This window comes from Gymnogyps californianus, chromosome 1 (genome assembly GCF_018139145.2).
Source record: "Gymnogyps californianus isolate 813 chromosome 1, ASM1813914v2, whole genome shotgun sequence".
Classification (NCBI taxonomy): domain Eukaryota; kingdom Metazoa; phylum Chordata; class Aves; order Accipitriformes; family Cathartidae; genus Gymnogyps; species Gymnogyps californianus.
In genome coordinates this window covers 211,723,333-211,743,717 of record NC_059471.1, presented here as the reverse complement: position 1 = coordinate 211,743,717, position 20,385 = coordinate 211,723,333, and the positions used below count along the sequence as shown (strand labels likewise).

The 20,385-nt window shown below is 44.9% G+C and overlaps 1 protein-coding gene across 2 annotated transcripts in view; it reads left to right on the top strand.

Annotated features, from left to right (window-relative positions):
- Window positions 1-20,170, top strand: part of CAMK1D (calcium/calmodulin dependent protein kinase ID) — a 230,884-nt gene extending 210,714 nt beyond the window's left edge. The window contains exons 8-11 of one of the 2 annotated variants that reach the window (XM_050900482.1): window positions 755-833; window positions 10,644-10,731; window positions 11,312-11,450; window positions 19,089-20,170. In XM_050900482.1, coding sequence (XP_050756439.1) covers window positions 755-833; window positions 10,644-10,731; window positions 11,312-11,450; window positions 19,089-19,090 — 308 coding nt within the window. In that variant the 3' untranslated portion in view covers window positions 19,091-20,170. Of the gene's footprint in view, window positions 1-754; window positions 834-10,643; window positions 10,732-11,311; window positions 11,451-15,235; window positions 15,542-19,088 lie in introns of those variants that run through there. The other variant, XM_050900475.1, reaches the window with a different exon arrangement.
- The last annotated feature ends 215 nt before the right edge of the window (window positions 20,171-20,385 follow it).

Genomic DNA, 20,385 nt, shown 5'->3' with positions numbered 1-20,385 from the left:
ATATATGTGATGAGACTTTTTTTTAAGCCCATAAGGGTTTTCGGAGAAAATATGAAGGTCTGCTGGCAGACCCCTTTGCATTTTGGGGGAAAGTCCATGACCTAAATCAGCACAAAGATTTTCCTGCCATATTTGGCTTTGCTGTGGCTCCTTCAGCTACTCTCTCCTGAAACTACTGGATGCACGCCATGTTGCGATCTCCCTTCCTTCCATTATAGTGTTGATTAAAAACACACTACCTCATGCTCAAGGGAGTCAATTTTCCTCAGTAATTTGTTTTTAAATACGCAACACGTCCTCACAGCTGCCCATGTGTGCAATTGCTTGGAGTGAGTAATGAGAAGCTCCTCTTACTGTGGCATCTGACCTCCTCCTTGCCTTTCCCACTCAGTTTACCAGCATCTCCAACAGATGTGGCCATATTCAGACCACTAAGATGGTCAGAAGCACTTGGCTGACCATGGAGCCGGGAGCTGGCAGACTTGTACTCTGCTGACTCTGAATTATCCATCCCACTCCTAAATATACCTGCAGGAGTAGACGCCTTCAGGTTTTATCTGCCATACTAAATAGATTTGGTCCTAAGTCACTTTGGTTATATCTATTCTAATGAATGACAAATGACCCAGGGCCGTTTTCTGGTGCTGTGGCCAGATAGTACTTGGTAGCCTGATCAATGATGTTGGCTGATCATCCAGCAGCAGAACTGGACATCAACCCTATTGCTTTAAATTATTCTCTCTTTTTTTTACAGCTAAAGACTTCATTCGGAATTTGATGGAGAAGGACCCTAATAAAAGATACACCTGTGAGCAAGCAGCGCGGCACCCTTGGTAAGCAACAGTCACTGCTGTGTGAAACCCTCAGGACAGAGAGCATCGTTTTACATTCATGGGTGGAAGTGGTTTTTCTGTCACATAGTATACTAACCTCTACTAAATAATGCTGTGCTTTTATTCTTACAACCCCCGCCTTTGTCCTCCAGCTTTTCCTGGAAAACCATGATGGACTTTAATCTCACGCACCAACCTGTTGGGTATCTGTGTAAGGATTCAGTGAAATGCTGAATTATGTATGTTGACTGCAGTGCAGCAGTGGGATATGCCAAAATGATTGAACCCAAAAATCATATTTTGGGGCAAAAAGTCAAATTCTGCAGGTGTGCAGAAAGCTGGGTATCAACCTGCTCGTGAGGTCCTTGCCAAAGTAATATCAGAGCACCTAAGAGCATCCCATGAAGTAGGAAGTCCTCATCTGTGCTTCACAGATGATAGTCCCCCTCCTGCTTGCGGTAAGGAGCTGGTTTCACATGCTGTTTATCCTCTCTTGTTGAATGGAAGAGATAGGAAACCCTAGAGAGGGATAAGCTGAGTCTGAATTGGCTACAGCAATGCTCTCTCTCTGCAGTGACTACAGAAAAGTACCTGTTCTGACCATATTTGTAATTTAGACCTCTGTTAAGTGCTTTAAATTAGATGATGCCTTTGCACATGGATGACTTCACCAACGTTACCCAAGGATTATGTAGCTGAAACAAGAGTGGCTCATGTACTTTTGACCAACCCTGAGTGACTGAGCATCACCCCACACTACCAGCTGCACCCGCAAATGGGCTCTGGATGTAAGTCTTTTAGGGCAGCGATCATTATATACGAAGCGAGACATTATTTTGGTTGTTATAAAAGCTGCAACAGAAAGGAGTCAATGGCATTACATTTTCACCCCAGGTGTGCATTAGACTGTGGTTTTATGCTATCACAATTACGACAAATACCATTTCCTTTTGCAGTTTCTGGAGCACTGGCTGGATAAGAGCATTAGGCTGTGCATTTGCAGGGAAACAGGTTTTCCTTAGTGTCCATAGCCCCTCAGAAAAGCAACGGGGCCAGTGTCATAACTAGCTCAACAGCTTGATGGACTGCAAAACCATCCTGCTGATGCAATTTGAGCCCAGGGATCAGCCTCGAGTAGTGTAGTTGAGTATAAAACACATGGTAAGAAAAGCGTGGGCATAGAAGTTGTCAGTGAGTTTTAAGGTAGCACTGCTTTCTGCTGGGATTCGGAGACGTTCGTTCGGAGGATGGAGTCTGCATCCCTCTGAGGCTGGGGAGCTTTATCAGTGGGGCTCTGGTCATCTCTGCTTCCTCAGCAGGTATGGGTTTTGGACACACTCCTCAACCTTTCCAGCCGTGAAGGGACAGAACTTGGTACTCAGCTTAAAATCATATTAAATTTCAAAGCGGAGTAAAACTTAATGGCTGTAGCTCTAGAACAAATACTGAAGTTTGGCTTCAAGGGGTTTATGCTTCTCTCTCTGACACTCACTGGTTTGCTTCATCTCATTGCTGCTTTCAGTCCTGGGACTAGATGGAAAGTAAATCCTTTTAAAGGTTTTTACCATTCTGGCTTGCTGATGAATTACCCCCATCATTAATTAACGATTTGTCACTCATGAAGGCGCTCAGTAAGTTATGACTACATAAGTGGTAGAAATACAGTGAAATGGCACTGATTTCTTCATAGTGGGAATGATATACCAATGTCGGACTGCAGATTGTCGCTGTGATTACAAATTAGGCTGAAGATAAGATTGAGGCTCAGCCTTTACAATTAAAAAGTTTTAGGAAAGGCTTGGGAAGCAGAAGGCAATGTAAATCATTGAGAAAAGCAAGGTTCTTGCTTTTCATCCCCCGTGCCAATGACAATGAGAAACAGTTTACGGATGGTTTTTAGCTGCATCAGTGGCTGGCATCAATACAAATGAGAGATGAGAAGAAGCCAAGACCTGGGCCTGCCCTTTTTCCAATGTCCCATCAATAACTGTGTTGTCTGTGTGACAAAAAGGAAATTTGGGAAATGAAATCCAGCTTTCATGATATGAAAAAAAAAAAAAACCCAACATTTCTAAATGATACTGACCTGAGCCTCAGGAAATTAAACAAGTTACAAAAGTCAATATTAGAAATACAAAATAAACAATGGGAATGCAACTCCCAGCAGAGAATGAGGTGACCATTTGTATAACTCAGAGGCAGATTTTCCAAAGCCTTACATCCAAGATACACAAAACGTAAGCATCCAGCTCTTGGCCCCATTACATCTGTGTTGGTTGCTGGAGTGCAACAAAGAAACGTGGCACTTGCAACACACACAGCTTCTGGGCCCTCCTAAAGGAACAAAATGATAAAAAGTGTTTTCATACTCTTTTTTTTTCTTTTTTTCTTTTGCATGTCATGGCCAGGGGCCAATGGAAACTCACAGACTGCTCCATAATTTTTGATATTTTCTACAGAATCCAATCTTCCATTTAAAAACAACCCCCCAAAAAGGGTTTTCCCCCATTTCTGTGGCAGGGGGTCTTCTTCTGCCAGGCTGACTTTGCAAGGCAGTGGTTCATTTGTAGGGCTACCTCCCAGCCATGTAAAGCACAGCTCAGGGTCAGCTTTTGAAATGTCAGACACGCAAATGGCACTGCAGTAGGGAGGCTTAAAATATTTACCATGTTTCCACCCCACATCCCAAATCCACCTCCCTTCGACATAGAAACAGTATGTGCCAGTGAATTACAGAAGGACAGTTGTACAGTGAAAACAAAGCATGGACGTTTCCAAAGATATGGCTTCAGATCTGCCTCTGTCCTCCCCGGCATACTCTTGAGCAAAACTCGATGTCTCATTCCCCCTTGCTCTGAAAAGCTTCCTGTAACATAAGTGTTGCAGTTATGGACCTCTCTGGAGAGCGGTGCAGTGATTTTTTTGGGGGGTTTGGATCCTGTAGTGATAAATGCCTTTTTGGATAATCAAGGCTACTCACGCGGATATTATCTGTTATTTCAGAGTTAGTGATAGGATCTCCTTTTGCCAAGCCATTGCTCAAGAAGCATTTTCCACCCAGATTGCTTACGCCAGGAGATAATGAGGTTTTTACTGCTTCTTTTCTCATTCTAGCCATTATATCTGTTGCAATGACATCCTCCCCTCCCCTTTGAAGGAGGGGAAGGCCTTTTTGGTGGAGGAGGAGGAGAGCTCTGTGCTTTCTCTCAAATCGTCAGCTGTGTCCTTCTCTCAGCCTGGGTATTTTTAAGTTTCCAACAAGTCCAGGCTTGAGTTCCTCTCTCTCGTGATTGCATTCAGTGTTGCAGCAGTTGGAGATAAGGGTGCACATGTTCAGCCAACAGAGAGAGGGTACCATGCCTTTTATAACGGGGGCATCCCATACCACCTAACTTAGGTACATACAGATACCTAACTTGGTACCCATACCCAAGTTACTGGTGCTGTGCAAATGGTAGATAATTAATATATACAATGAAGTGGCTCCATGTAGTGACATTTTCCAGCTTTCCCTTTTTCTTCCTCCTGTGAAATCTGCCCCTGCAGTACCAGATCATTGGGATCGGCCACAAATTAGGAAGAAATCTATCAAACCATGAGTACTTAACATATACGTTATAATCTGATTGTGATAAAAACAGTTAACTGTGCATGAGATGGCTACCTGGCCATGAGATTTTGTTGTTTCAATATATAACATTTGTGAAGAACAAACTGATTCCAAAATATACCTCTTATTTTAATTACCGTGTTTTTATTAAAAAATTCCAAACAAGGCTTGCAAGAACTGGATCTTGCAAGATATTACATTTGTGCCTTTAAGGTTAATAATCTCTTTGAATTGCGGGAAACTGCTCTAGAATAGCCAGCTATTCACATGATTAAATGTTTGTACAGGATCAGACCCTAAAAAAAGTAAATACTTCTTCCCAATGGCCCACTTTTCTGTGCTGTATCTGCTCCCCACATGCCTGCATTTACGTGATGTTTTGCTATTTATAATCAAATGGCCTTGGCAGGGGGACGGTATGTTAAACTCAGAGTTGGCAGAAAAGGAGGCTAATAATTGCAGTGAAGTATGGTAGCTGAAACAGTACAATATGTAAGACTCGTTGGTATAATGATTACACCCCAGCCTGTATAATCTGTCCATTTATACAGATTTCTCCAGTTTAATATACAGGTGACTTATGCTTTCCGTTGGAAAAGTTATTTATTTTATAACTTATCTTTCACTGAGGTTTGCACTGTTTATGGTGTGTTGCAAAGGTGCAATGTTCTGCTTAGTTGTTCCACTGTGACTTTTCGAAAAGGACGTGGAAAATGAAGGTAACAAAAGAGTGGGGTAATTTTGCTGCAGCTAGATACATTTTAATGTTTCCCTAGCTCGTATTAATGACAGCAATTAAGTTTATTGAATATATTGCCATGTCAGAACCCACATCCTGTTTAGGGCAGTCGCTCAGGCTGCAGTGATTAAGGGCGAGCAGCAGAAACCCGAGGACGTGTTTTTTCCAGCTATAAGTTCACAGTGCGCTCCCCGTCAGGTCAAGCTGGGTTCTGCAGCCCCAAATTCAGCCTCCAGGCTCGGGTCAGAGGGAAAGAAAACAGTCCTCAGAGGGCGAGGAGAAGGTTAGGAAGCTAGTATAGGAATTGGAAGGCATGCCGTGAATTTATTTGCTCTGTCACGCATTACCCGAGTGACCTTAAATGGGATTTAGAGCTGTGTGCTGAAGCCGGTTATAGCATCGAAGGCAACTTAGGACATCTAAATTAAAGGATGATGTATGTATCGCCTCCCTGTATAGACTGTATAGGGGAGAAGTAGGTTGTGGCACCTAAATTGGACACCTGTGTCCGCGGGTACGAGTGTGGCCCTTGCCTTTCCCCACCGTGCAGAGGGAGAGCGGATACTTGGGACGTGCCGACGTCCATCCCCGCCTATGCCGAAGAATCGCAAAGCTTTGGCAAGGATTGAGCCTCTGCAAATTGTGACCATGACCCTGAGTGTTTATTATGTGCCAGAGAGCACGAGCCAGATAATAATTTCCACCCAGGGAAAGGACATGGTTTACAAAGAGCTCAGTTCTCAGACAATGTTGTTTGAAGTGTGAAAAGGGCTCCCTGAAGGGAACTGCTGATGTTTACAACATTAAATCAAGCTCTTATCAAGTTCATCCCTGCACTCTATTTATTTTGGAGCATCACTGATACAGTATGTGCGTGTGTATATTTATACGCATGCATGTGTGTATGTGTGTGTATATATATGTGTGTGTGTGTGTATGTATAGAAGAGTTATGATCCTTCAGCATTATCCATTACAGCTAACTCCATGTTTCCTGTCATCATACTCAAGAGTATTTCCAAGCAGTTTGGCCAGCACAGCGTTTGAGTTGGCTGCCTTCAGTACGACGGTTCAGAAAATAATGGCAGATGAAAGACTCTGCCTGCCATCGTGGGCAGGGAGGATGCGAGAGACATATGCTTGCAGTATGCTAACAAAGAACCGTCCAAAAGGAAATTTACTGTTTTTGTCTTTGTTGGAGGTTCCTCTCAAAGCTTAGAAGTGGTATGGCCAGATAAATTGCTGTGATAGCTTTGAACCCAGATAGAAAGCTAAAATAAATTAGATACTATGAAATAATATTTGATCATTAGATTAGATTCCTCTCATGTGCAGGGCTAGATTTGTTATGGTTATTCATGAGAAATACCCTTCTTAGCTTCAGTGGAAGTATTTGTGATGGAGAGTCGCCAGATTGTGGCCCTTGGTATCCAATTCCATGTGTTGAGACACTTATATATTTACAACTGGATGTAAGACCAGCTTCAGCACCAAGTTCCCCAAACCACTGTTAGGATGTAGCTGCTTTCAGGTGCTGCAAAACAGGGACCCCAAGAGAAAAGCCAGGTTCCAGTTAGACTAATCAGTCCTTACTCGGTTCTAGGTGATGCTCAGCATGATAACAGAGCATGCACTATTCAGATTTGTTTAATTTTCTTTTTGTATACGTGTGTGGTAGGTAGAAGTAATATCTTTTACTGGGCCAACTGGTATAGTTGGTAAAAACAAGCTTCAGTGCTAACACAGTTAACTTCAAAGTTAACTGCAAAGCCAAGAATTATTGCTCAGGGTTTGACTAGATATGCATCAGTTTGATCATCTCTGAAACAGAAGATGGCTGTTTCTCAGGGAAAATGGAGTTGATTCCTGTAGGAGAATGGTATGTTGTGCAGGGGAGGGAGGAAGAAAGAAAGATGCTAAGGTATTTGTGTCCTAAAAGGAAAAGCAAGATGGTTTATAGCCTGTGGACTTGGAGAGTTAGGGAAAGGTGGAAGGGTGATTATAATGTGCTCTAAAACCAGTATCTCTATTAAATTTCATGCATTATCTTCTCAGCATGGGAACTAAAGTTCGTGATTAAATACATTCAGTATAGATGTGATGATGCTCATGCTACCCACCTCGGGGTAGGTTTCTGTGCCCAAAAGCTTATCTCATTTTTCAAACTCTACCGTTGATTGTATAAAAGATATGACTTCTACCTGCTCACCTCTACTTCTCTTGTGTGTGTCCTTAAACCACTACATCTCCAGCAAAACACCAACAGCGAATGGATGTTAACATTTCTTTTGTTTTCCTAGAAGTAAAACTATACTATAAACACTATAACACCCTGAGTATTTTATAAAGGTTTCAAGATCCTCCAAGTGTAAAATACAGTAGAAAAGCACAGTCCTCATGTTACAGTATTTCACCATTAACAGGATAGTTCTTCAGAGGCAGCTTGGCGAACGATCCCACACCCGGCTTTGGCAGCTGGGGCTGCGTTTTGAGCCACACTCTTTGGCATACCAGCACGTGTTTGAACGGATCCGGCTGCGCTAAATTAGCCCCAGCACTACTGTTATTTCGCTCTGATTAAAAAGTAGCATCTCCAAGGTGCTAATGCTGCTGAAGAGACCTTAGACGTAGGATGGTCCCCACCACTGTAGCATCTGAGGGCTTCACAGCGTGTCTGTCCATCCCCTTGTGAAGTAAACAAGTATTATTCTGCCTATTTGGGAAACACACAAATACCAAGACTTTTTTTCTGGAATGAAGAGTATTGTATAGTGAACACAGAGTTAGTGGTGGTAGAAGACAGTTTGTGAACTATCGGAACCAGCAGTTTCTTATTGAAACCGCCAGCATTTCAGAAAATTATCCCTAAACTCAAAAAAATATATAGCCTGTGTTTGAGCTACACGCCTGATGAAAAGTTTCATATAGCAAAAATGCATTTGCAAGTCTTTGTGGAGACTGGCAGGAAAGATCTTCTGGAAGAGCTGGCAAGGGTATCATACCCCAAGAACTTGTTCTGCCCATGTTTCCAAAATAAAATTTGACAAGTGGGAAACATGATCTGTGCTTATACAGCTTGTTAACAAACTTGTTCATAAAGCGAAATGCTTCATTAGCTTTGGAGGAAAAATGTTCTTTGCAAATGTAAGTAAATTTGCTCTTTGCAGCTTGGTCTTTTTGATCAGTTACTGAACGGATACTTTGGCTTGTAGCTGTCTATATATTAAGTGTTCAGCTTAGTTTTCTTCTGCAGATGTGTAGTATGACGGTCAGTGCTCCCAGCTGGTATGTGTTGAGGGCACCTGCCTTCACCGAGGAGGTGTTCTTGGACAGAGCAGAGTGCTCATAACATTTTGGAGTGACTCTGACTAGCAGTTTGCATTCCCACCGGAAACTCCGCTAGGGCCTGTCAGCACCAAAAGGCTGAGGTGTGCAAGGAGAGTGGAGATGAATCTGTACCCACTTGTGTGAGAGGTGATCAGAAGGAATCCTCTTCAGAGGAAGATCTAAACATCTTCTAGTTCTCGGTCAAACACCTCCCCTTCTCCATCAACAGCACAGGGACCCAAGACAGGATGTCAGGTGCCATTGGGGAGCCATGCTTTGCTCATGGTACCAGTTCTTCTCTCTACTTGAGATAGAGGTTATGTGGCAGTGGTGGTCAGACAAGTGCCCTTCCCAGTTGGAGGTGGGCTACCCTGAATGGGAACCCTGCTCCTTCCTGCCCACAATCCTGCTGGCTCCAGTACTCTTGAATAACTCAATATTGATTACCTCAGTTGCAACAGGATGGGATTGGTGGCTCTCCACTCTTGGGAGATGGGGGTTTAGTCCCTCACCTTCCTTCCAAGAGCAAGTAGTTCCTCTCATCTCTCTGACATCCTGGGTCAGTGTTGCCAGCAGAAAGGAGGGGAGCAATTTGGAGAAGACTGGTCCTGGAGAGCACTTCTTAGATGTGCCATTGACACGAAGGTAGAAAAAGCTGCACATCCTTTGAAGAACAGGGTTACAGTTTGGAATGATCTGGGCAAAATGAAAGGAATGTCTCCAATTCATGGGACACGTAAATGGAAACAGCAGGCTGGGGTATGTAAGCAGAGTTTCATCTTTTAAGAAACACAAAGCAATGCTGCCATTCTGCTGCCTTAGTTGGAAAACAGCGAATAGTTTGGGTACTGCCCTCTCAGGAAGATGTGGACTAGTTGGAGAAAGTCCAGAGCAGCTCACTAGATCAGAGGATTAGAAAATATGAGTTATGAAGAAACAGTGAAAGAATCAGTTTGTTTAGTCTAGAGAAGAGAAGACAGAGAGAAGACATGATAACAGTCTTCAAATATGTGAAAGGATGCTTCAAAGACAAAGGGAATAAACTGTTTTCCATGTCTTCTGGGAGATAGTGGGGCACTGGAATAGGTTGCCTGAAGAGTCTCCATCTTTTGGAGATCTTTAAAGACCGGTTAGCCAAATATCTGTCAAAATTATTTTGACAGAGCTGGGGTGGGGTAAGGACTAGATGACCACTGAGTCCCCCAGACCTTCTGATTATTTTACTGGAGGTCTCCAGACTGGGAGGCTCTGCGCCTGAGGGATTATTCAACTCCTTATAATTTTTTATTGCTAATGGATGTTGGTTTTCTACACTGTGACTAAAAAATTGATTTCTGAAAAGATCCCATACAACATAGGAGGCAATCTTTTCTTCCTGGTATCACCTACATTAGATAGCACTAATTACCCCAGCACAAGGCCCAACATCAGTTCACTATGGTGCCTATTCTTCCAACAGATCTCATGCCTTGAGGAGTTAAATGAATCAATAAAATTCCCTTGAAATAATTGTGTTTAGTGGAGTTTTGAATGTGTCTTTATCTGTTAAAGAAAATGCACAAGATCAGTCAAGTTTTTAGGTTGAGTGTTGTTCAGCTTAAGCTATTTGTGCAGCCTGTGCTGCTTTAGTGAGCGTCCATGTATCTGCTTTACTGTAAATCTACATTAATCATGATGAATGGCTATGTACGTTGCAGGGTGGCAGGAAAATCTCCAGTGCAAACAGAAATCAGACAGGTTGGAGTGGCTCTGGAAGCTGCTGCATGGCTGAGGCTAAAAGTAGTCTCAGCCTGTTGATGTTAACTCTTTAGACGTAAAGAAAAAAAGGTAGAATGTTTTCATCTAGGGCTGTAATGGTGATAGAAAGCAGCTGCGCACCAACAAAATAAGGTTGTACCTCTTTGTAGCTGCCAGACCTACAAGCCTTATCTATGCTTGCTTTTATTGCCCCAGATTTTCCACCACTGCTGCCAGCAGAGACGGCAGTGGGAAGTTTGAGCCCTCATGTGAATGAAATCATCATCACTGCAGGAGCAATCACACCTTGGACCAGCCTTCTCTGTTGAGGAGAAGATGAAAGAGTATTCAAGGAGAGCAAAAGATCTCTTAAAATTTGTCTTGTCTATCTGTTTCAGGATTGCTGGTGATACAGCACTCAACAAAAACATCCACGAGTCGGTCAGCGCTCAGATCCGGAAGAACTTTGCAAAAAGCAAATGGAGAGTAAGTCACCTGTCCTCAGGGATGACGCTTAGACACATCACTCTGCTAACGCGGCAGCCATATGGCCACCCTTTCAGCATGTTAGTGCTCTTGTGGCCCAAAATTTTGGTCAAAATAGTTGGTCCAGACTTAGGTTACATGGCCCTGCAGGGCCTTTTATAGAGGATGCTACTAACCAAGCATATAAATGTAACGAGTGTGAGAGATGGGGCTGAGGCTGCTCGTAGCTAAAGCACCCATGGTTATACGTGGAGTTGGGGTCAGCACCGCGGGGGACGTGAAGAAATGCGGACACCCTGTGTGTTGGTGCAGGGAAGGATATGTCAAATATGGCTTTCGTTGTAGGCTGCCGCATCCCAGCTGAGTGCTAGAAGGAACAACGGCGAGCAGGAACAGGGCAGAAATGCGTATGGTTTGATGTTGCTGTTTCTAGATTAGAAATGAGAAAATGGGAAAAGTTTAAAAGCTGATGGGCTCATTCACTTCTGACAACTCTGAGCAGCCAGGAGAGGAGCAGAAGTAACCCTTCCTCCTCCAATTTTTTTGTTCTTTCTTTCTTTCTTGTTTTTTTTTTCTCCAGCAAGCATTTAATGCCACAGCGGTCGTGCGACACATGAGACGGTTACACCTCGGCAGCAGCCTGGACAGCGCGAGCGCCAGCGTGTCGAGCACCCTCAGCCTCGCCGCACCGCTTCCCGACGCAGCCACGCGGAAAGATTGTGAGTAGCCGGCATCCCGGGAAAGCTTCTGCTGCGGCAGCTGAGCAAATTCGCGGGATCCCCATTTTCTCCTTGACCCCCAGGCTGCAGTCCTCGCTGCCAGTCGGTTCGGCTTTGTGCAAGCAGCTGTTTAAAATAAGGACTGAAAAGGGACCGAGGCCTTCATTTTTAGCTGGCCAAAAAAATAACGATTCAATTGGAAAAGTTTATGCACTAAAAAAATGAGGTTTTAGCTCAGTGCATTTTTGAGAGAAAAACACTGTTTCTTGTGGAGAAAAAGGGCTTTTGCTTGGGAAAAAGACCCAGACCCCCACAGCATAAAAGTTTTGTATTTGGTTGAAAACTGCAAAAGTTTACTCAAACTATTTAAGTTTGAGTTTCCAGTATTATGATAAGACATTTTTCTGTAAAATTGGCTTACTTTCCATTTCCATTTTCCATGGAGGAGACTGATCCTGCCAGTCTGACCCAGCTTCTCTCTTCCTGGGCCAAATTAAGCTCCTGTACGAAGAAGCTCATTTGTCTGAGCAGGACTCAGGCTCTGTACACCACAACAGGACTTGGCCCGCTGCCTTGTTTGTTACATGCTACAATTGAGATTTGCAAGCTGCCCGATAGAGTCAGATTCTTGGGTTATATATTTTTTCTGAATGCCAGGGAAGGAGACATGGGATCATTTGGAAGACAGAAATGCATTCTTTGCAGTGAAGCCTATTTAATCTCTGGCTTCTGAGCATTTCTTTTATTTCCTTCTGTCTATCTGTAGAGATTTTTATATCACGAAATGGAGGGATGTGGACTTTACAATTAGAGGATATTATTTTAAGGTGCGGCACCAAAAAGGAACGCTAATAGCTTATGGTATTGCAAGTCAGTGCTTACTTCACTGGGGACTGAAGTGGTCATTTCTAGACTACACCCCGCACTATTCTGGAACCAAAAGCACCTACTATTCAGGATGGATTTTGGATGGAACTATCTGCCTCTGTCACCTCTGCCTGCCAACCTCTGCTCCTTGACAAGGACATGCCACCAGCCGCAGTCCCCATGGCTCTGTATGGAAGCTGTGATGTCTCTTGCTGTCATGGGCACGGTTTCCCCCACGGCTGCGGTGGGATCTGCTTTCTGGATGCTGTGTGAGATGGTTTTCCCAGCCTGTGCTGTGGCTGAGCCACAGGAGAGCCCCTTCCCTCTGCATCCTGGGCCTGATGGGGATCCATGCCCAGTGCTGTTTGCAATGCCCAGTGCCAAATCCTACAGCTGCTGCCAAAAAAGCATCACGGTGCTCCTGGCACACATCTGGCACCTGCAAAGGAGCAATGCAGCGCTGACTGGCCGCAAAGCACTTCCAACCATGCACTGGCAATGCAGCGATGTAGAAAACCCCTTACAGGGGAGAAACGCACCTTTATTTTGGTTCCCGCTGCAGTATGGCTAAGCTGGACCCCAGTTAGGTCTAGAGCATCTGATGGCATGCTTTGCTGTTAAACTGATGGGTGATTAATCTCCATCCATCCATTTGATTAATCTCAAACAGTGTTAATTAATAGCATTGAGTACATTGTTTAACTGCTACAGAATCCAGCAGGTCCCTGTACAGAATCCGACTATATTTTACAGTGGTGGAGAAGTCAGCCAGGATATGAAGGATAAAACCAGATGTGTTGAGATAGGTCAAGTTTTTTCATGTCAGAAATACGAGGCAGAAAAGTATCGAAAGATTTCCAAGCACCCAGGTTAAGTCCACCTTGGCAAACAATACAGAAGAGTTTCCCTTCCTCAAAGAAATTAATTAAAGAGTTAGGAGATGCTGGAGCCCCAGAGAACCAGTGAGGAGCGCCAGCAGCAAATACAAGGAGTGACATTAAGAGGGAGCTGACATATCAAATGCACTCCACCAAATACCTCCTGTTGGGAAAAAGAAAACCTCTGAGGTCTCTGTTCTGCCTCTTTCTTTCTCAGCGGTTTTCTCTGGGGACAGATTTCTTGCACGAGAAAGATCCCATGCAGCAAGTTACATGAAACAGCTGTGCTACCATTACAAAATATAATACTGCCTAATGCTATTAATAGACATTTAATGAGCTCTCCAAATAGTTTCAAATGCAGCAATTTCACATCATTGAAGACAATTAAATACAGCCTTCGCCTGAGAATAGGTTATGTTAGACTGCATCCTAATTCTGTTTTCTGTATTAGGGCAGAGCAGAGATGATGCATTAGGCTGGATTATGCTACCTGTCAGGAAACTCTAAGTGAATCAGTTGGGAATTCTCAAGTGTATTGGCCTGATTCTCAGTCCATGCCTGGTTTATTCTGTTTAGACATGATTGGACTGCCTAGATTAATTACAGGACCTAGATCTCTGTATTTTTAAGGTAATAGATAAATTGCAATGTTAAGCCAAGGTGTCAAATGTCAATGCTGCTGGGAAACAGGATGTGGCTGAGCCTAGGTACAGCATAGTCATCCCTGAGGTTGAAATGCCACCTTGAAGCATGGAAAAGTAGTTAAAAGTCATAACAAGCATCAAAAAGATCCTGAGTAGTCAAGGGGCCATATCAAACTCCAGTCCGAGAATCTGTTAATATAGATTTCATCCATCCTTTATTCACCAGGCTGGAAAAATGAACTGTATTTCTAATCACTCTGAGCTTGCATCTTGTCAGAGCAAGGTGACCATGCTGGGTCCCCGTTTGGCAGTTTTTCTCGCACCGGAGCTACCTTTGCACATCAGTGCCTACAGGGCTGCCAAACTGCACGGAGAGCTGCACATGCCAGCGAAGTCTAAGGATCTCCCCTCTGGGGTCTCAACAACTGCTGGGAGAGGGGTAGTTCATCCACAGAAAGCTCTGGCAAGGGTGTATTTTGTTTCTCTTCATTAATGCTTTCCATAGAAACTGCTGACGTTGTGCTGGAATAGCAAAATCTTGAATCTGTCATTCAAAACCCAGCCTACTTTGGGTTTTCAGGAGTTATGCTTTGGAGGGCTTTGGTTTTTAAAGCTGTGGTGGAGGGTTCACTGGAAGTGGACACTTTCTAGAAACATTTTAATTTAGCTAAAAACCCTTTTTTTTCATAAAAAATATCTGTCAGAAGTCTTTGATTAGTTCAAGAGGAACTGGCTGGGTAAATTTCGAGTCCAGATACTCAACCTACGTCAACCTACATCTCTTAGCTGGAAGTCCTGGAGACATACCAGCAAAACCTGGAGCGACATAAGCTGTCGCTAGAATGATGTCCAAGTCACACAAATTTACATTCCCTCTAGGTTTACTGGAACTCAGCAATGAATTTGACCCACTGTACTTTTTTATCAGCAGCTTTGCAGGATGCCTGGGGAAATTTTTTTAGTCCAGGTGCAGTCTGTTCATTTAGCTAGATGGCCATGATAAGAAGTTTAATCATCTTTAACATGATCATGGGGAAAATTATTCTGAGCAAGTACAATGCTGGAGGGATTTTTGAATCCCACAACTCTTTGTCTTCAGCCCCAGAAGTGTGGAACCGGTCTGGTTGAACACGTACCAAAGCTGGACATTTATTCATTGCGACATGCGTATGCAACTGCTGGTGGTGGCAGTAGGCGAACGGCAGTGGGCCAGGAGGGCAGAACATGCCCCATGGAGGTACCCAGCCAACCCACCGCTGCGGGAAGAGCGGGAGCACCGTCTCCAGCTGCAGTCCCCTCCGCTCTGTAGCATGCTACGAAAGAAATTCAGCTTTGCCCACATTCCCGCCTCCAAAAATAACATTTCTAACTCTGTTTCTGGCTTTCCTTTTAGGTATGTCTCCATCCACTCTCTGTAGTTTTGTTTCATCTGCTTCTTCAGGCGTTTCTGCGGTAGGAGGGGACCGGAGACCCAGACCCACCACAGTGACCACAGTGCACACAGGGAGCAAGTGAGAGCCGGGGCGGCGAGGAGCGGGCAGGCGGCTGGGCTGGCAGGTTGCCTCTGCACGATCCCACCCTGCAGTGCACGCTCAGCGAAGGACTAGAAGAAAGAAGATTTTTTATGGCCATATTTTATACTGCAATTCTGAAATGTTTCATTTATCACAAACTGCAATGACTCCAGGGGGAACGGATCTAACAGTCTCTGGTGCTGTACATATATATACATATATATAAATATATATATATATATGTGAGTCTAGCAATGTTCTAACTAATGAACACTCATTCTTTTCCCCAGTGATTTACTCTTTTCTCAGTGTAGGTAACAGTATATGTTGTATTTTTTTTCCATTAACTACGAACATCTCAACTGGATTATTTAAATAGAGATACTTTTCTGAGCATTATTTTTTTTTTCTTTTAAAAAGTACTTCCAGTAATGTCCCTCCTTCCAGTTTGCTGGGGGATAGGCTATTTCTGTAGGTAGGAATTGACGTTAACTTTGCAACATGGGAGGATTTCAATGGCATGCCATTTCTCGCTCCTCAAATTGGACTGCAAGTCTGTCTGGCTTTGGCAGAGCTGTTACTGCTCAGATTAAGAAACTGCTGCTTTCCCTCCCCTCCTCTTCTTTGAAAGCCATGGCGAGAGTTAAATTGCCACCAGCTGGGAGTCAGCTCCTCCTTGGCCTCATTCCTGTAGTGCTGGGGATCTGCAGCACCCTTGTTTCAGAGGAGAGGCAGATACACGGTGCTGATCGGGAGCCGACCAGACCTGAGCAAACGAAATGACAGAGCATGGTCTCATCCTGCAAATCTTATCTATCTCCTTTGAGTCACTGTGTGTTACGAGCAGAGAGAAAGGAAGATGTGGAGCTGGGAGTCGTAGTCATCCTCTGCCACTGACTCGCTGTGCTGCCCTCGAGCAAGACGTTTAATTCACCGGCCTCCTCCCATCCAGTCCAAGGGCTCTGTGCCAGAGGTGCTGAGCACCTGCAGCTCCTCGGGGCTTTGCCTGGCGTTGCTGATGCTCAGCACCTCCCAGAGTGGCCAACACCGAGTATTGAAAACCAAATAGACAAGTTCGGACCTTAATCGCTGCGTGCCTGGGTTTCACCCCCAGGGAGAGGGGTGATGCTTGCACCCCTCTGTGAAGCACTGGCAGGTTCTGGGGTGCAAAGTGCAGGACCTAGTGTAGTGTTGCTCCACCACGCTTAGCTCTGGCTGAGGGCTGGCGAGGAGCACTGAGCTGGGAAAGCAGGACCTCGCTGAAAGGCATGGGCACATGCACGGACAGTGGTGGCACTGCTTCCCCTTCCTCCCCAGAAGCTCACATACAAAAGCAAGTTCAATTTCTCCATTTTTTTAATTACTAAATGCATGCACTTCCCAGGCTCCGTGTGCTGCTGCATCGTTGAGGAACAGCCGCCATGACTGTTGTGCAGCTGTGCATTAAAGCAGCTTGAAACAGAGAGGAGAGCAAATCTGCCCAGATTTGCCAAAGGGCTCCAGGTTACTTCTACGCCATTCCCAGCTGTGATTTTCCTTTGAGGAGAAGAGAAGGGAGGCAGGCGGCACAGCCAGGCACCCTTCCCCAGCCACTGTGAGCCTCTCGCACCCCAGACAGGTCCATCCCCTGCCAGAGGCACAAGCCATTCCCCGCAGCGTGCTCTATTGCCACGCTCGCTTCATTTATCCTGCACAAGAAATTGTGAAAGCCAGTCACAGACACAGCTGAATGTATCAGGTAGTAGTGACCATGCTGGGAAAAGCCATAAGATACGTATTTTTCATTGAGACGTCAAAATCCTACTTCAGCTTCAGTCAGTTGGCTTCAATCAGCAGAGCCGGGATTTCATCCATTGTACTTTGAATGCTAGAAGCTGGAAAAGCAGGTGGCAGTGAGCGCTGACTCTGTTTGAAATAGCCACTCCTTTGGTGGCACTTAAAGCTGTCGCACCCGATAGATCTCTAGCTTCGTCAGTATTAAGCTGCTCCCCATTTTTGGAGGGCTGTGGCACATCTGAGTGAGCCCCTGGGAGCCCCCGGTGCCCTCCACCGTGTTGCAGCTGGCATGGATGCTCATGCAGAAAGGCTTCAACTTCAATTTCTCATTTTGGGAAAGATGCCAGATATTGGTCTCGTGGGGGTTGGTAGCAAAACTCCATATAATTGCCCCGGTGAGGACTTCTGACTGAGATTTGGGCAGACCGAAGGGCAGGGGATCTCCTTGCTGCAAGTCACACTCCTGTCCCCATCCCCTGCCCATTGCCACCATAACTCCTGCCCCATTGACAAAGAGTAGGAAGAGCTTTATCGGCATTTACCCTCGGAGCTCTTTATGTCTTGCTGCAAAGGTATCTGAAAATGAGTATAATACAGTTTAAACTCATTCTGCCAGCCTGAGTAAGGAAGCTTTAGTTTAGGAGAGACTCCCATCCCAAGAAATTCAAGTTATTTTGAACCCCCATGATTTCATAAGCCCAGCTGTCCCTATTCTGCCCCAGTTGCAGGGATGTAAATAGGCAGTCTCCTAGTTTAGCATCAGTGGAGCTGCCCACGTTTACACATGAGCAACGAAAAGCAGGATTTGGTTAGGGAATATTTTTGTCTTTGTACAGTTGTTTCAAAGATGAGGGCTCAAGCATTCCCTCTTTGCCTTCTCTTCTGAAACCTGAGGTCTGGTTTGAACTTGATGTAGTTGCTGAGGCCACTAATCAAAATACAGCATCCAAACGTTTCTTGCAGAAAAAAAAGAAAAGCAAATGGTTTTCCATCTGCAAAACAAAGAGCAGTGATGGGAGCAAAGGCAGACATGCTGTCCTGCAGCTGGGGGGATCCCATACGCTGGCTGCCCCTCCTTGCTGAATGCTTTCTTGTTTGAATGCTTCTTTTTTGTTGGAAGGGGTGTTCTTTCCTTCCGCACTTGGAATTAGGGTGATTTGGTTTCCTTCCTGCAAGTAATATTCTGCCGTAGTTGTGTAATTTATTGTCATTCTCTTTGGCTTGCTATCAATGGCTGGGATCTTAAGACAAGAAACAGAAGCACTTAAAAGCAAAATTGTTTCTTTCTGCTACAATCTTGGGTGGTGGGAAGCTCTTCTTTTGTATCAGTGAAACACAGCTGGAGACCTGACCGGGGGTTCACCACATGCTTAGAGATCTCTCTTGTCATTGAGTCCTGAAGTATCTCTTGATTAAAACTTCTCAGTTTAAATCTGGGTAAATCTGTTAACTGGGATGACTTAGCAGCACCCAGGCCAGATTTATGGAGGGGGCTGGAGCCATTTGCCCCTCAGCAGCACAGCCTGGTACAGCAAACACTCCAGCATCGCTTGCCGGGGATGCTCCAGTGCCGTTGTGCGTCCTTCCCCTGCCCCAATCCACCTCTGCTCAGCCACTCTCACAAATGAATGCAAAACCAGGAGTAAATAATGTGTGCATGTGGGGAAAGGGCTAGTAGCCCCAAAGTACAAGATTCAAAAAAAAGTCTCCAACTGGCCTTGCCACGAAGGAGCAGGTAGAAAAATCCCTCTGGGCTCTTTCCCAATGGATCGTCCTGCTAAACAATGTGTGATTTGCTCCTTACATGAGGACTTCAGCCTGGACTCACCTGTCTGTTACCCTTTTCTGCTTTACTTTACTGGCACCGATGTGTTTTTCCTTTGTAACTTGTTTTCCTCAGCTCCTTCCCCTTCTTTTTCTTTGCTTGCAGCTTTGATTGTTGATTTTTACCTCCAGAGTCACAGAGGCCATCTCTGATGCCAACAGCAGTGCTCTTGCTGGGAAAACAAAAAAAAATCCAGAAAACCTCCAGCTGGCCCCTTAACCTGCAGAAGAAGTTGTGAGGACAGGCTGCCCATGAACTCTGCGAGCTGAAAGTCAGTATTGCAGTGGCAGGGGCTTCTGCTGCTGATTTTGCATGTGACTTCATTCCCAGTGCATCCTAACTTTCTGCTGGATCACCCCTTCTGCAGCACGAAATGGATATTGGCCCTGCAGCACGGCTAGTGGGGAAGTAGGAGTACGGGGAAAACCTGGCAGAGATGCTTTCCTGAGACTGTGTTACTCCGCTGGTGATATCTCTTCTGTTCTGGTTGCTATTGTACAGGTGCCATCAGAGTAGTGGGCGCAGAAAAAAAAAGTAGGATTTTACCTATGCCTTGTGTGTCTGTTATGGTTGTGGTGCCGAAATAAAACCAAGCAATGATAGAGGTTCTTTCCTGATATGAATCAAACCACAAAAAGGAGTGTCAGCCCACTGGCAGACATCTCCATATAGTTCTGCAGTAGGCATTAGATAGGGGTTTCTGCTGTGCATGTGTCCTCCATACCTTCATGGCTATTGACAGTATTTTTTCTATAACCAGTTCTTCTTCTGGGCCCCTGCCCAGCCCTGAGGGACTTCAGGGCTTGTCCAAAGCTTTTCCCAGGCCTGGGAGCCAACACGGCCCCTGATCTCTGGCTTTTCTCCCCAAACCCTCTGCAAACCAGAGCATGGACCTCCAAGGTGCCCAAGAAATACAGCGGTAGCTGGCCCCAAGGCTGCCCCTTCCTTAAGTGTGACCCTATTTTTAGTGAAACAAGCCCCCAGGGAAAGCCAGATAGCTTTCATCCATCGGTGAGTGGGGACAATATTGTCCTTTGATGTGAACTTGGCATTAACTAGATCAGATGTAGGGAAACCTGTGCTGTTATTGCCCCCTGTGATAACAGCTCCAGCCCTGAGCAGCGCTGGGTGAGCACTGCATAAAAACACCAGATTGACTTTGCCAACAAGATCATGCAGACTGTAGCCTGTTGCTTTTGCTCTTTCCAAAGAGTCAGGGGATTCGTCTACTGGCAAAATAACAGTTTCTAGACTGAGCCCCGAGGTGCAGTAGTATCTTCCTTTCAGCATATGGAAATTCTCATTTAATGGGATTACTTGCGTTCTTGCTCCCATGTGTATTTATCTGTCTGAATTGAGGCCTGAATGCATCCCAGAAATTATTCATGGGAAGGGAGTTTTGCCTTCATTATCACGCTTATTTGCACC